Source organism: Ylistrum balloti, unplaced genomic scaffold (assembly GCF_031769215.1).
Source record: "Ylistrum balloti isolate Yb309-2 unplaced genomic scaffold, AGI_CSIRO_Ybal_v1 Utg369760, whole genome shotgun sequence".
NCBI lineage: Eukaryota > Metazoa > Mollusca > Bivalvia > Pectinida > Pectinidae > Ylistrum > Ylistrum balloti.
This window is the reverse complement of record NW_026781959.1, coordinates 119676-132267: the sequence shown is the minus strand read 5'-3', so window position 1 is coordinate 132267 and position 12592 is coordinate 119676. Positions and strand designations below refer to the sequence as shown.

General features: G+C 35.2%; 2 protein-coding genes across 2 annotated transcripts; one reads left to right on the top strand and one right to left on the bottom strand.

The window, feature by feature from the left end:
- Positions 1–2374: 2374 nt before the first annotated feature.
- Positions 2375–6447, bottom strand: LOC132543610 (large ribosomal subunit protein mL52-like). The gene is made up of 5 exons (XM_060207124.1): positions 6385–6447; positions 5108–5237; positions 3992–4059; positions 3613–3677; positions 2375–2844 (listed from the first exon to the last, which is right to left on the bottom strand). Exons 1-5 carry the CDS (start codon positions 6401–6403, stop codon positions 2695–2697), a joined length of 432 nt encoding a protein of 143 aa, XP_060063107.1. The 5' UTR covers positions 6404–6447; the 3' UTR covers positions 2375–2694.
- Positions 6448–6473: 26 nt separating this feature from the next.
- Positions 6474–11104, top strand: LOC132543609 (F-box/LRR-repeat protein 21-like). The gene is made up of 3 exons (XM_060207123.1): positions 6474–6549; positions 7383–9610; positions 10497–11104. The coding sequence occupies exon 2, from the start codon at positions 7414–7416 to the stop codon at positions 8611–8613; it is 1200 nt and encodes a 399-aa protein (XP_060063106.1). The 5' UTR covers positions 6474–6549; positions 7383–7413; the 3' UTR covers positions 8614–9610; positions 10497–11104.
- Positions 11105–12592: the final 1488 nt, after the last annotated feature.

The window sequence follows — 12592 nt, the reverse complement described above, 5'->3', positions numbered from 1 at the left end:
ACATTTAATTATTGTTTCACTACTCATCATACTTGTGTAAGTAATCAATATTTCTAAGAACTGCAAAATTCGTAAATTGTCTTTTTTTCTCTAATTGATAAAACAGTCATAATTACCTTCCAATCAAATTCTTTCATCCCAGGAATTGAAATCAATGTTAAAAAAAACAGTAGAGAGATAACCTAATCCAAAAAATTGGACCAGAAACCTTGTACTGAAAGATTGTAAGTTAGCGTAGGTTGGTGATAAGAAAAAAACAATCCTATCTCTACATATTTAACATAAGTGTATCTCATAAAAATATTGCATAACAGTTATACTTCACAAAGGTAGACCTGCTCAAATGTTGGTCATCATATTGTCAGCAACTGACACTGAAATAGAAGAAATTATCACAAGGTTGGTTTGAAGGTATTGCGTAGTTCTCCGAATCTTTGGTATGTCATACATTTTTCTTTTCTTACAAGACATTGTCTATGTTCTTTAGAAGGTTATTTAGAAATAATTCAGAATTCACTGTTTCATTTTAATTGATAAGATAGGTTTTAACAAAACATCTAGCAGAACACCCAGAAAAAAAAAAGAGTTGATTATGATCTGTATGTTGGAAATGATATTTAGCTCATGAGTATAGAATTTGTGTCCGCTAAGCCTTGGGTCTGATCCTAATTCTACACTCATGGGTAGAATGTTTGTATAAGGTATGATTGTAGTGTTCCAATTGTGTACTTCAGGATGTTCTACATGATATTATAGCCTGCCAGTCCTGATATGAATATGATTGAGAAGGGAACATTACAGAAACTCAGTCTTCTTGATATCCTTCCTGTACCGCCCTGAAGTTTCATCTCAAAACTTTTCCTAAAATCTGGTGCAAATCAGAATCTAATATGAATTGACTTATGGTATTAAATTCATCAGCAAAATCTGAGGGTTTTGTTCTTTTTTTGAGTTACTAAAATTCCATGGGCCATCATTTTAGGCCCTTAAAAACAGAATCACATCCTCAATACTCCAGGGGTTGTGCGTATTTCCACTCTCTGCATCCCTAGAATTTTTCCTGGTAAAATTGAAGGCACAAGCAAAGAGCAGGTATCAGGAGATAAAAACTGACAAATCACTCACCGATATGCTCTTTGAAGATTACAAAGGAGAAACACTCAACTTCAAAGCTAGAAAAAACATACTATTATGGGACTGCAAGATTCATTTGATGTACATCAATGGATTAAACTAGTTTTCCAGACTTATTACTATTCTTCAAATTACATTTGCCGATACCCTGAGGTTGGGTATTTATTTATTATCACCTTTTGTTTTTAATCCATCACAATCAGATATAAACTGAGCTTCACCTGTAGTCCTATCTATATTTCGCTGCTATTTCTTCAGAATGCTGTAATAAACATGTCCTTTGATCCCAGACGTTTTTATCCCACTGTCATCAAACCCCGCTTGCTCAAAGGTTAGAGTTAACCATCAGTTAGTTTAAAAAGCAAAATTATTGCTAAGTACAAATATATATCGATCTGAATTGTCTTAACAAACCTACATCTGGGAAATGATAAAGTTCACCGATACTTTTAATTCATGTTTTTTCACTAATCACTGGTTAAAGCTAAATGTCTTTGAACTGAGGCCAAATGTATGCAGTCTGACTGTCTTTAAACAATTCTTGTGATCACAATTTCTTTTGAAGTACAGGATGGATAATTTTCAGATTTCATATGTAGGTTCCCCTTGGTCGCTAGTTGTGCCTGTGTGATTTTGGGACTGATCAGAAAAACAAAATGGCTGACTGGTGACCATTTTGAAATTTGACAGTAATAATTTATTACTATTTCTTGAGCACTGTATCATCAGAAATAACATATACCTGAGAAAGGAAGGTTTCAGAGTTCTCCAAGGCCATCTTTAGCTTACTACCATAAACAATTAATGAAGGTCACAAAAATTATTAATAGTAACAATTATGTTGACCTTATAGAGAGTTGTACTTCCTCTGGAGACCATGTAAATGTAAAAGAGTCACACGTAAGCAAAGATTTTGTGAGACTTGTTAACTTATTGGATCATTGCTGAATTTTTCATTTTTTTTTCTGTCACTTATTAATACTGTCATTGTGAAGGATGTTGGCTACATAGTGTACAAATCTAAGGCAGGATATGTATCTTGCATATCAACAAGGAACTTGACATAATCAACTTGTCCATGAAGTAAGAATATATACACAACACAGGTTTTCCCACAATTTCACACAAAATCTGAAATTATTCACAGGCTGTACATCTGTGGCATCCTGTATACTATGATATACATGTTGACCATGTATTTGAATTTCAATTCTTCTACAAGAATAAACAACACTAAAGGAAATGTTCAAATGTTGATTTTTAATAAATGCACACAAGTGAAAATGATGTGAACAAACTTGATGATGATCGATGGTTGCCCGGGAGAACATCCCAGTTACCAAAGGTTACTCAGAACAATGTCACAATTGCTAATGGTTACCTAAAGCAACAGCATGATCACTGGTTACCAAGGACATCATAATCACCAATAGTTGCCCAAGACAACATTACAATCACATCATGATCACAGATGATTACCCAGGACAAAGTCGTCAGTGCAGGCCAAACACTGTTTGTAATTTACCCCAAGTACTTGCTGCTGATGTTTATTCACAAATATTATTCCTGATTCATATACTTCTTTTTTCCCTTTGGCTTCATATCTACTCGATTCTTCGACTGACGTTTCTTTTCTTTTCTTTTTTGTTGTTTTTCCATATAAGCTGTTTTGGTTAAATCAAGTTCCTTCAACATTTTCATAGCATTCTTCTGTAAAGAAAATACAAAACAAACAATGATTAAATGAGGATCTTTGAGATGTATGCTTTAACACATCAACTGCATTCCATATGTTATGTTTTGCAATGCCCAGGTTTGAATAAGAGGCGCATGGGCCTTAATTGTTACCTGAAATCTATAAAGGCTGTTTTTTTGTATCATGTCATAGAGTTGTAAACTTGCATTGATGACAAAATTTGAGACTTGTATTTCAGAAAGTAACAATGGACTTTAACCTAGAATGCATTTACTTGTCTAAGGTAGATAGATCTAAACTGACATACATACGGAATAAGAATGTTGAAACATTGGCTGATTTAAGCTGTTACGAAAATGAACAACAACTAGGGCATGTTGAAGTTGAACTGGTTCTACAGATATTGTAACAAAATTGTGCAAATTTTTGTCTGAATATTGAGCAGATGATGAAGACTTTAACACACTTGGTCCATATGACATTGAAAATGAGCTAAAAGGTTAATCATTTGTTAAAAACTTGGCAGCCAATCATCCTTACATACTACTAGCCAGGTGTCATGACAGACTTTAAAGGCGTTTAGTTATACTAAAATAAGTCACTGAACGATATCCTGACTCAAAGTATCATGGTTATTGGGAAGACGCATGTAAGGAAATAACACTGGAGAGAGAAACCGTTATGTACAGATAATGGAACACCATGGCATAAGGTCACTTGCCCTTCAGCTCTTTTTACGAAATTTTAATTTGAGTAATGTGTACAAGGTGTGAAATACCCACCGCCATTTCCTTATTCATTTCTCGTCTCCTTAACTGTCCTTTACTCAGTGGTGTAGGTCTTCCATCTATGAATACAATATAAATTCCACTGTTATTTAACAAATCTTTATCACATATGTTCTATAGTTTTAAGTATTATTCTTCATACCAAATTTCAGCTGTTATCTCTTGTCGTCAACTAGTCATTGAAATTTCTCAGTAAAAAATTGTAACTTATAAGAAACTGAAACTTGATACATGTCATGTTATTAAAACGCCACATACTTGCCAACTTCAAGCTGTAATCTGTGCCGCAAGTGAAACTGCTTACAACAGTGGGTACAACTGTACCGACAAATGTCACCGGGTCATAAAAGTGGGTGGAGTTTCCCATACTTACCTAGATAAGTGTAATCAGGCAAATCTGTGAGAGGGCCATAGGTGAGACCATCCATTGCTTTTCCTTGTCTGTGTAACCAAACAAATCTCTACATAAAGTTATCAGGTGAAGACCAAGTTATAATCATTACTATTGGATAATTCAGCTCAATAATTCTAAGACATATGCTAGCAATACTACTACAGATAAGCTAGCCATATCACTATATTTATTTACAAATAACATGTTAAGTATAACCACTAGGTTTGTTTAGCAACGATTTACCATACATATTTTACATTAACTGGAACTTCTATTCATTCTGATTATGTTGAATTCCTACCCCTAACCCATTATTAATCCCTACCCCTAACCGGTAATAAATTCCAACTTCCCAGCCCACAATAAATTCCTACCCCGAAACCATAATAAATTCATACCCTGGACACTCAATCAACCTGGAGCCCTAAAAATATACCAACCTTTTCGGTTGCTGGTAAAAGCAGAGTAAACAAAATAACTTGGAAAGAACATGAGTTGATTTTAGAATTTCTTCAGAGATTTGTGTTTGCCTTACTGCAGATAGCATATTCATGGGATTCCCATTTTATGTCCGATTTGATTGAAGATGACACAATTAGATATTTTGCTTTATCAACATGGTGTTAATTCTTACTGTATAAGATGAAGGTCTGATGTAATTTAGTTTTTTCTGTTTTTATTTTAGTTGTTAGTGACGGCAGTGATGTCACACATTTGTCTAGGTGGGATGACATTTCCAATGCCTCGTGTCCATTCAAGATGACAATCTGTCCTTGCTGTGTTGAAGATGAAAACCATCAGTAGGGGATTTGATAACATAATTTGGTCCCTAATGGTTCCATCAGTGAAGAAGAATGCAATAAAATTTAAGCTGAGATTTCCTTTATACAGAATGAGATGGACCTAAAACCGAGCCTCAATAGACTCCAAAATTAATATCTCTATATTGGTATTCAGATCTCTCCCTTTTAATGATTCCTACTACGCATTTTCATTTAAATTTCATTTATTTTTTCAATTAAAATATTGTAATGTTTCTCTTTATTTTTCTTTTTGCTACATTCACTTTAAATACATCTTACTACAGGTACTCACTTTATTCTCCATTCTCCACCAAATCTTGATTTCTTCCATTCCGTATAAAAATGTTTACATGTGACAGATGTAGAACTGAGATTTCTAGTTGCCTCACGAGGAATAATCAGATGACACACTTTGCTAATACCTAGGAGGAGAATTACATTTCTGTCAACAACAAATTGTACATGTATAATATTTAGGTATGATGTTTGACTAATACAATATACTTACCAACACTACATTTACATATATGCATGTCTCTTTTATGTATTTTGCATCAAAAATGTTCTTAATCATGGAAATATGATGTTAAGTATTTAGTGACATATAAAGTAAAGTTTGGTGTAAATTTGTGAATATTGTTGCTCTGTATATAGGTGTTTATATAATGCACATTTTATCTGTCCCATCACGATTGATGTTTTTCCATGTAATGTACTAGTAATTGGAGTTCATGTGCGAGGTGTTCTATGTGTATAGTTTGATATGTATGTTATTACACACATCTGCAGACTGGCCATTCACTGACCTGAGATAACTGCCAATTGTTCCCTATGTAAGACAGACTCTGGCCAGACCAGATCAGATCATTCTGGAATATCTACCACTTATTTACCACAACCTCTACAACATAACTGTGGGATGAATTATTACTGGTTTAGATATATTACCAAATAATATGTAAAATATGTATTTATCTAATAATTAAATTGCATTGACCACAGCCTGTGTTGTTTTCGATCGTCTTATATGGTAGGAAACTGGTTTGCTCTTTTTATTGTAAGAGTATTCTCCCTTTATCTATATGTCGACAAGTGTGTGTCGGTGTGTGCGAGCTCTTTTACTATATGTATGTTTCATTTGCAGGGCTTATTAATATACATTGATATGACCAGTGTAATAAATGCCAAATCAACCGATCCTGGAGTTCTTGTTTTGTTTGTGAACACAATGCACTATAAAATTAGTAAATGACCTACAAATTTGTAAATAATATTATGGAAGAAGAATTTCCACAGATTCATATTTAGAATGATCATAATCATCTCATGGATTCTGGCACATGCTCTTATGCTCTGTCTCATTAAACGGTGACAAAATTTGGAGCTCTCGGAGCACAAGTATAAGGACGAGTTGCATACTGTCAATCATCCCATGTGATAGGTTACACTTATGAGTTCTGATAATTAATTTAACATGTATGACCTTACTACGGTCCTTCAAATACATCGTAGCCAAGATCAGAAGCACGGTAAAAATAGAAGTTACATAATTTTACCATCAATACTCACAGTGTCTGTAGAGTGCCATGATGCCAAAAATAACCGGAAGTGTTGGGGAGGGTGTAATAGTCGAACCGAATGTGGATATTATTTCCGGGAGCTGTCAAAGTACACAAGGAAGTGCGTTCGGACACACCATCTCAGGTTAAATATCCGTGATGCTACAGATTCTTGGTATGCATTATGGTATATTTTGTATTTTACAAGTAAATACATAGTTACGTTTTTAATGTATTACATATAAGTACAGTTAATCATTTTTGCCCTGAAGTCAAGACTGTTGCACAGGCAATTTCAGCAATAACAGGGACTTGATGTTATTGCCAACTCCAAACTCCCTACACTTAAGTATCTTGATAATGATTATACAATTACACCATAGGGGAGAATGGACATAATTTGCTCTTAATGACTTACATATATGGCTCTTATATAGACACAATGGTTCTAAGGTCCATCACGGGGGCATGTAACTTTCTCAACAATTTAGAAAAGTTCCTTCTGTTGTCGAGCACTCCCTTGCATATATATGTTGATACAGTCTTCAACATGACAAAGTCTATTGCAGGTTAATTATATGTAAGAAGATTGTACAAAAGACACAACTGAATAGCACCTTTTATTTTAAATTAAGAGTTAGATACCATACAGACAAACAGTAAATTATACTGCATCATACAGCTATTTCCTCATCCCAGGACTCGCCAGTGATGCTACATCATACAGCTGTTTCCCCATCCCAGGACTCGTCAGTGATGCTATGGGTCTAAATTTTAAAGTCAATGAGATGACTGAGGAGAGTAAAAGATTATATTAAACAGTTTCCATTAGGCATGACAGGGGAAAGTAAACAGTTTTATTGTAGTGCCATCCCTCTGAAATGTCATAATAACACATCAACATATGACAAATCTAGTATTTTCAGTAATTTACTTGGTAATGGAAACCATCTTGATTATTAGGACAGTTAACTTCTTTTAAGTAATGATTGTATTTTCTTATTCCAGCTGTTTAGAGCTGACTGGACCTTATTTGCTCATGGCTACAAATGGTTATATGGTACAAAGTTGGTCAACACTTCCTGACCACATTGTTGTACGGATACTTCTTCATCTTGACCTTGCTGATCGTTACAAGGCATCCTTGGTTTGTCAGTCATGGCAGGCATGCTTTCAACAGCCTTGCATGTGGCGTTACTTCCACTTTCGCTTTCTGTCCACCGTTAACCACAATACGGACAACATTTTTGACTACAACCAGTTCTTAGCCAAACATGGTCACCATGTTAGGAGTGTGAAGCTCACATTAGATCAAAGTGAGGAAGAGAATAGACACTATGCCTGTCGTGTGATTGAGTCACTTGCCACAACTGCAGGTCGCCAACTTACAGCCATCTGTGTCACTTTTACTGGTGAAAACCCATTATTTTATGCAGGAGCTGAGTTTGTGGCTGCATTGAAGATGCTGTTTGGTCCAACTCCACCCACAATTAGCCCTCCACTATCACAGATAGTACATGTTGACCTCAGTGGACTTACTGCCGCCTATGATGATTCAGTTTTTACAATTTTAGCCGACAACCATCCAAACTTGCAATCATTAAATATCCTCAACAGGATGTTAATTTGTAAGGTAAGTCCTTCTGCAGTGTTACATCTTGTTGATAAGTGTAGGAAACTGACAGACCTAATGGCCTACCATTGTAGTTTATCAGATGACATCCTTGCGTGCTTCGCAGAAAGTGACCGAACCCCTGTGGAACATCTGGGTATAGTGTGTCGGAGGGAGGAGAAGTACAACAAAACACTAACATCTGAGGTATGGCAGGACCTAGTAACTGCTGTGCCTAATCTCAGAGTCAGTCTGGGATTTGATCACACATGTCCATTCAACAGAATCAAAGAACTTATGCAGCCAGAAATTCCAGTTAGAGAGCTCCGACTTGAAACTTTCACAAGGATCTTTGAGGAGGTGAACATTGCCACAGCTTACTACAGTCCTACCCTGGAAAAGATTGTTCTACAGACTAGAAATTCCGATGAACTTGGAGCAGCACTCCTCAACCTAGCACGGGATTGTAAATTGTTAAAATCCATGTATGTGTATTGTGTACTGAAGAAAGAGGTTGTAGAAGAGATTTTGGTCTCCTCTCCTCTACTTAAAGAACATAAAGACTACATACTGAAGTGGAAAGCTGACCCTGAACCGTGGGTAGTTGGGGTAGAAGAAGGGGATTAGAGCAAAAACGGTGATAGTCAATAGTAGAAATAGACATAGAGGATAAGCACTGGTGTTGATAAAGAAATGTTATTTTAAAGGGTAGATAAATGTGCCATGGGTCATAGAACTGGGGTCATCAGTCTTAGGGTACAGGGAATGGATAAAAACTGGGGTTATTAGTCACAAGGTATAGGAAGGGGAAAGAACTGGGGTCATTAGTCATGGAGTATAGGAAGGGGATAAGAACAAGGGTCATTAGTCATAGGGTACAGGAAAGGGATAAGAAATGGGGTCATCAGTCATAGGGTACCGAAAGGAAATAAAAACTGGGGTTATTAGCCACAGGGTATAGAAAGGGGAAAGAATTGGGTCGTCGGTCATAGGGTACAGGAGAGGGATAAGAAATGGTGTCGTCAGTCATAGGGTACAGGAAAGGGATAAGAAATGGGGTTATTAGCTATAGGGAAGTACATTATATAGTAGAATTTTATCGATGTAGGGGTTTTTAGTTCTTATGATAAAGGAAATTTGTTTCAAAGAGTACAAATTGCTATCGGTCATAAAAGATGGTACAAAAGACATTGACGTGAATTATACCTGTTGATACACATGTATAATTGGATATGGTAGAGCCAAATAATGAATTGAACTCCATCATACAGCTGTGTCCTCTTTCCATGACTTGTTAGTCATGCTAAGCTCCTGAATTTTGGAATTTAGAGGCAACAGAGGAAAAATGAAAATCGAGATGGGATGTTGCATTTGCCCTGTAAATCTCTGAACTTTATGATGCATGGTGTTTAAGGTGCTAGTACTCCTGTTTAGCTGACACAGTATTGTGTAATCATGACTGATTTTGTGCCAATACAAACATCACATGCTCATACTTCAATATTGATATTTGTAAATATCCAGTGAAATTTGCTATACATAATTTATATTTGACGGAAAATTTTGTCTCACTATACAGTATCAAAATTTTACAATTTATCCATTACGTATAAAGTTTATGAAGGTCAGACAATAAGAATCAATCACAACAGTCTGTGGAGTGATGGTTTATAGGGTTTATTATACCATCTACCGGTTTCGCCCTCCCGGGCTTCTTCAGGCAAACATGAGGAAAGTACATGAAATGCGGCTCCCTCAAATTTATAAATAGTACATGTGTTATTGTGACGTAACAATTCAAAGTCTGTTCACTGTAGTATATGATGCTAGCTCTATGTAACAAGAATCACTGTACGTCCTGTACTCTATACTTAAAGATTCTACATGTTATCAGTTATAAATAACACTATCTCCATCACGGTTAGTAGGTTAATGAGTCAATTCTTCACTATAATCCTATCAGTGTTCATCTAAACACAGTGTGGATGTAGATGCCGAAACATAATTATATTGTTTATAATCTCTCTTCTCTCCCATATATTCACTTTCTGAGGTATTGGCCATGGATCCTGATGCTTCTGAAGAGTCGTCGCTTAGGGCGACCTTCAACTGCTCAATTGTGGTCCAGTACATGGGTGGTCCTCCGCCGATTTTGTGCCAACCCGGAACTTTAAAATCTATCACTTGCTCTCAGATGGTCTCTTGTTGGATGGTGCTTTCGCCTCCTCCCTAGTATTGTCTTGTATTATTTCTGTAACCTTGTATCATGGGATGTTCCGATTTTTGATGTCTTAAGTAGTCTGAGTTTCTTCCATAAGACCTTTTGCAGATCTTACATTTATACCAGGTCTTTGTGGATGAGTGATTAACGTTTACGTGCCTCCTCAGGCTCTTGATGCTGGCATAGCTTTTTCCGCATAAAATATGTGGAATCCTAGGCTTCCACCCGGATTCCGAGGTTTTCCTTGGCGTAGTCTTCGTCTTCACCATTGTTTATGAAGTTTATGAAGGTTGTATATCAGTAATTTGTAAATTTAAGTATTTTTGAGAAGTGCCTTTTTTGTGTGTATTAAGAATTTAAAATGCATAAAAATAAAATGTATCATTAGATCATATATGCTGCTTGTATCAACAGTACTGTAATGTGACTTTATCATGAATATTGAAGTCCTTTATTTTATAAGTCAATAAATTAATATTTGCTGAAGGTCAATATAGGACAGTTGAATTTCTCTGTTATACAACAATAACTTTTTTACAATAGTCTTAATGACATTAAGATTTTTGATGTATTTTAAGAAATAATCTGTTGATTTATTTTATCTATTACTAGATTTGTAAGTTGCCATCATGCCTGCAATGTTCTATGCATTAATATATGCTCATTGATATATTTAGATAAATCTTAGATTATTCATTGTTTAACAGATTTTTACATTACATGCAAGCGTTCTAATGTATATTTATTGGAAGAACACATTTTCCTTTGATAATAAATGGTGCAATATACTATAAGTATGTACATATTCTACAGAAAATGTTCATATCAACCGGATTTTTTTTTAATGTAATGTCATGACAATGTTGTTCAGAAACAAATAAATTCCTTACAGTGTGATATTTATCTTTTTATTTTTGTGAAAGTTTCAGATGTTTTTTTCATAGCGTTTTTTCCCTGCTTGGACACTTACTCATATTACTATTTTTTAAGTCTGATTACATTGTCTCACGTAATGGTTTATGTGACCTTGTTCCAAGAATGTAAAGCATCCATTTTTGTAGCCTGTCATCTTCAATTTTGTCTTCATAAGACTTCTGTAGGGATTACTCAAATTTGAACTGGAATATTCAAGAGTAGTTGCCAATGTCTGTCCCTTCTGACTAGAGATAAAGTCAAAATTTCCATTTCTGGGTGGAGAGATGTACTTCCTTTCCCTGTCTAGATCGAGACATTGAGTTAGTTCTTGTCTTTAGGTAGATATATTGAGTTAATTCCCCTTTCTGGGAAGATATATTGAGTTAATTCCCCTTTCCGGGAAGATATATTGAGTTAATTTCCCTTTCTGGGTAGATATATTGAGTTAATTCCCCTTTCTGGGTAGATATATTGAGTTAATTTCCCTATCTGGGAAGAGAAACTGAGCCAAAAGTGGAAATCACCCCAGATATCCAACCAAATCCTTTACTTGGTTTGAGAAACCAAGTTTAACCATTGCTCAAACCGTGTAATGGATATCAACCTAATTTAGATGAAAGCATTCAATAAGTTTCGTCTCCTGCCTCTTATAAACAGTTCTACTTTTGGACCGATGATTATAGATATAAAACAAACAAAAAATGCCTTTCCGAGCATATGTCAAAGTTAAATCAAACTTGATGAAGTACATCAAGCTACATGATAGCATAAGATTGTCCATGCCCTGCACTGGATGTGCCAAAAACCTGATGAACTAACTACCATGTGCTCTAAAACGCAGATACAAATTTGTAAATATTGTGGAAGGGGCAGAGAATGACGGGTTTTAATATTGTTACTATTGATCACTATGACCATACGGTAATTGTACTTATTTTGGTGCAGTCCAATTTTTTGGAAAATCAGTACAGTGATAAATTTACCAATCCAAAAGAATTGCTGCGTCAACAAGATACAGAAATTGCTATCATATTTAAGCACAATAATTTCTGCACAAAAATCACTGAAATGAGATCACGATTACGATTTATTACGATACATGATGGATGCAGGCTTGTTAGCCTCTTTGTCCATATCAATATTTAACAATTCATGAAAAAAATTGTGTTAAAATTACTTCTGGTGCTATTCCGTGAATTCATTAAATGATAACATTTTGATTAATTTTAAAATTTTCATCAATTAAAATTTCAAACTGTCTGACTGTAGTAGCATTTATAATGTGCTGGGGCAAGCTGTTCCACACATTTACAGTTCATTGACTAAAGAAATGTTTTCTTATGATCAAGTACACAACAACAACAACATATGAAAAAGCTGATATACTTTATTACCTTGCAATGAAAAGCAAACTCAAAATTGATTGTTTTCTTATGATCAAGTACACAACAACAACATATGAAAAAGCAG

Excerpts from the sequence above, each read along its gene's own strand:
- LOC132543610 (XM_060207124.1), bottom strand. Across the intron at positions 4,060-5,107 it reads GGTGGAGAATGGAGAATAAA|ACAAGGAAAAGCAATGGATG; the intron begins GTGAGTACCTGT and ends TTGGTTACACAG. Across the intron at positions 2,845-3,612 it reads AAATGAATAAGGAAATGGCG|AAGAATGCTATGAAAATGTT; the intron begins GTGGGTATTTCA and ends TTTTCTTTACAG.
- LOC132543609 (XM_060207123.1), top strand. The coding sequence starts at position 7,414 with ATGGCTACAAATGGTTATATGGTACAAAGTTGGTCAACACTTCCTGAC.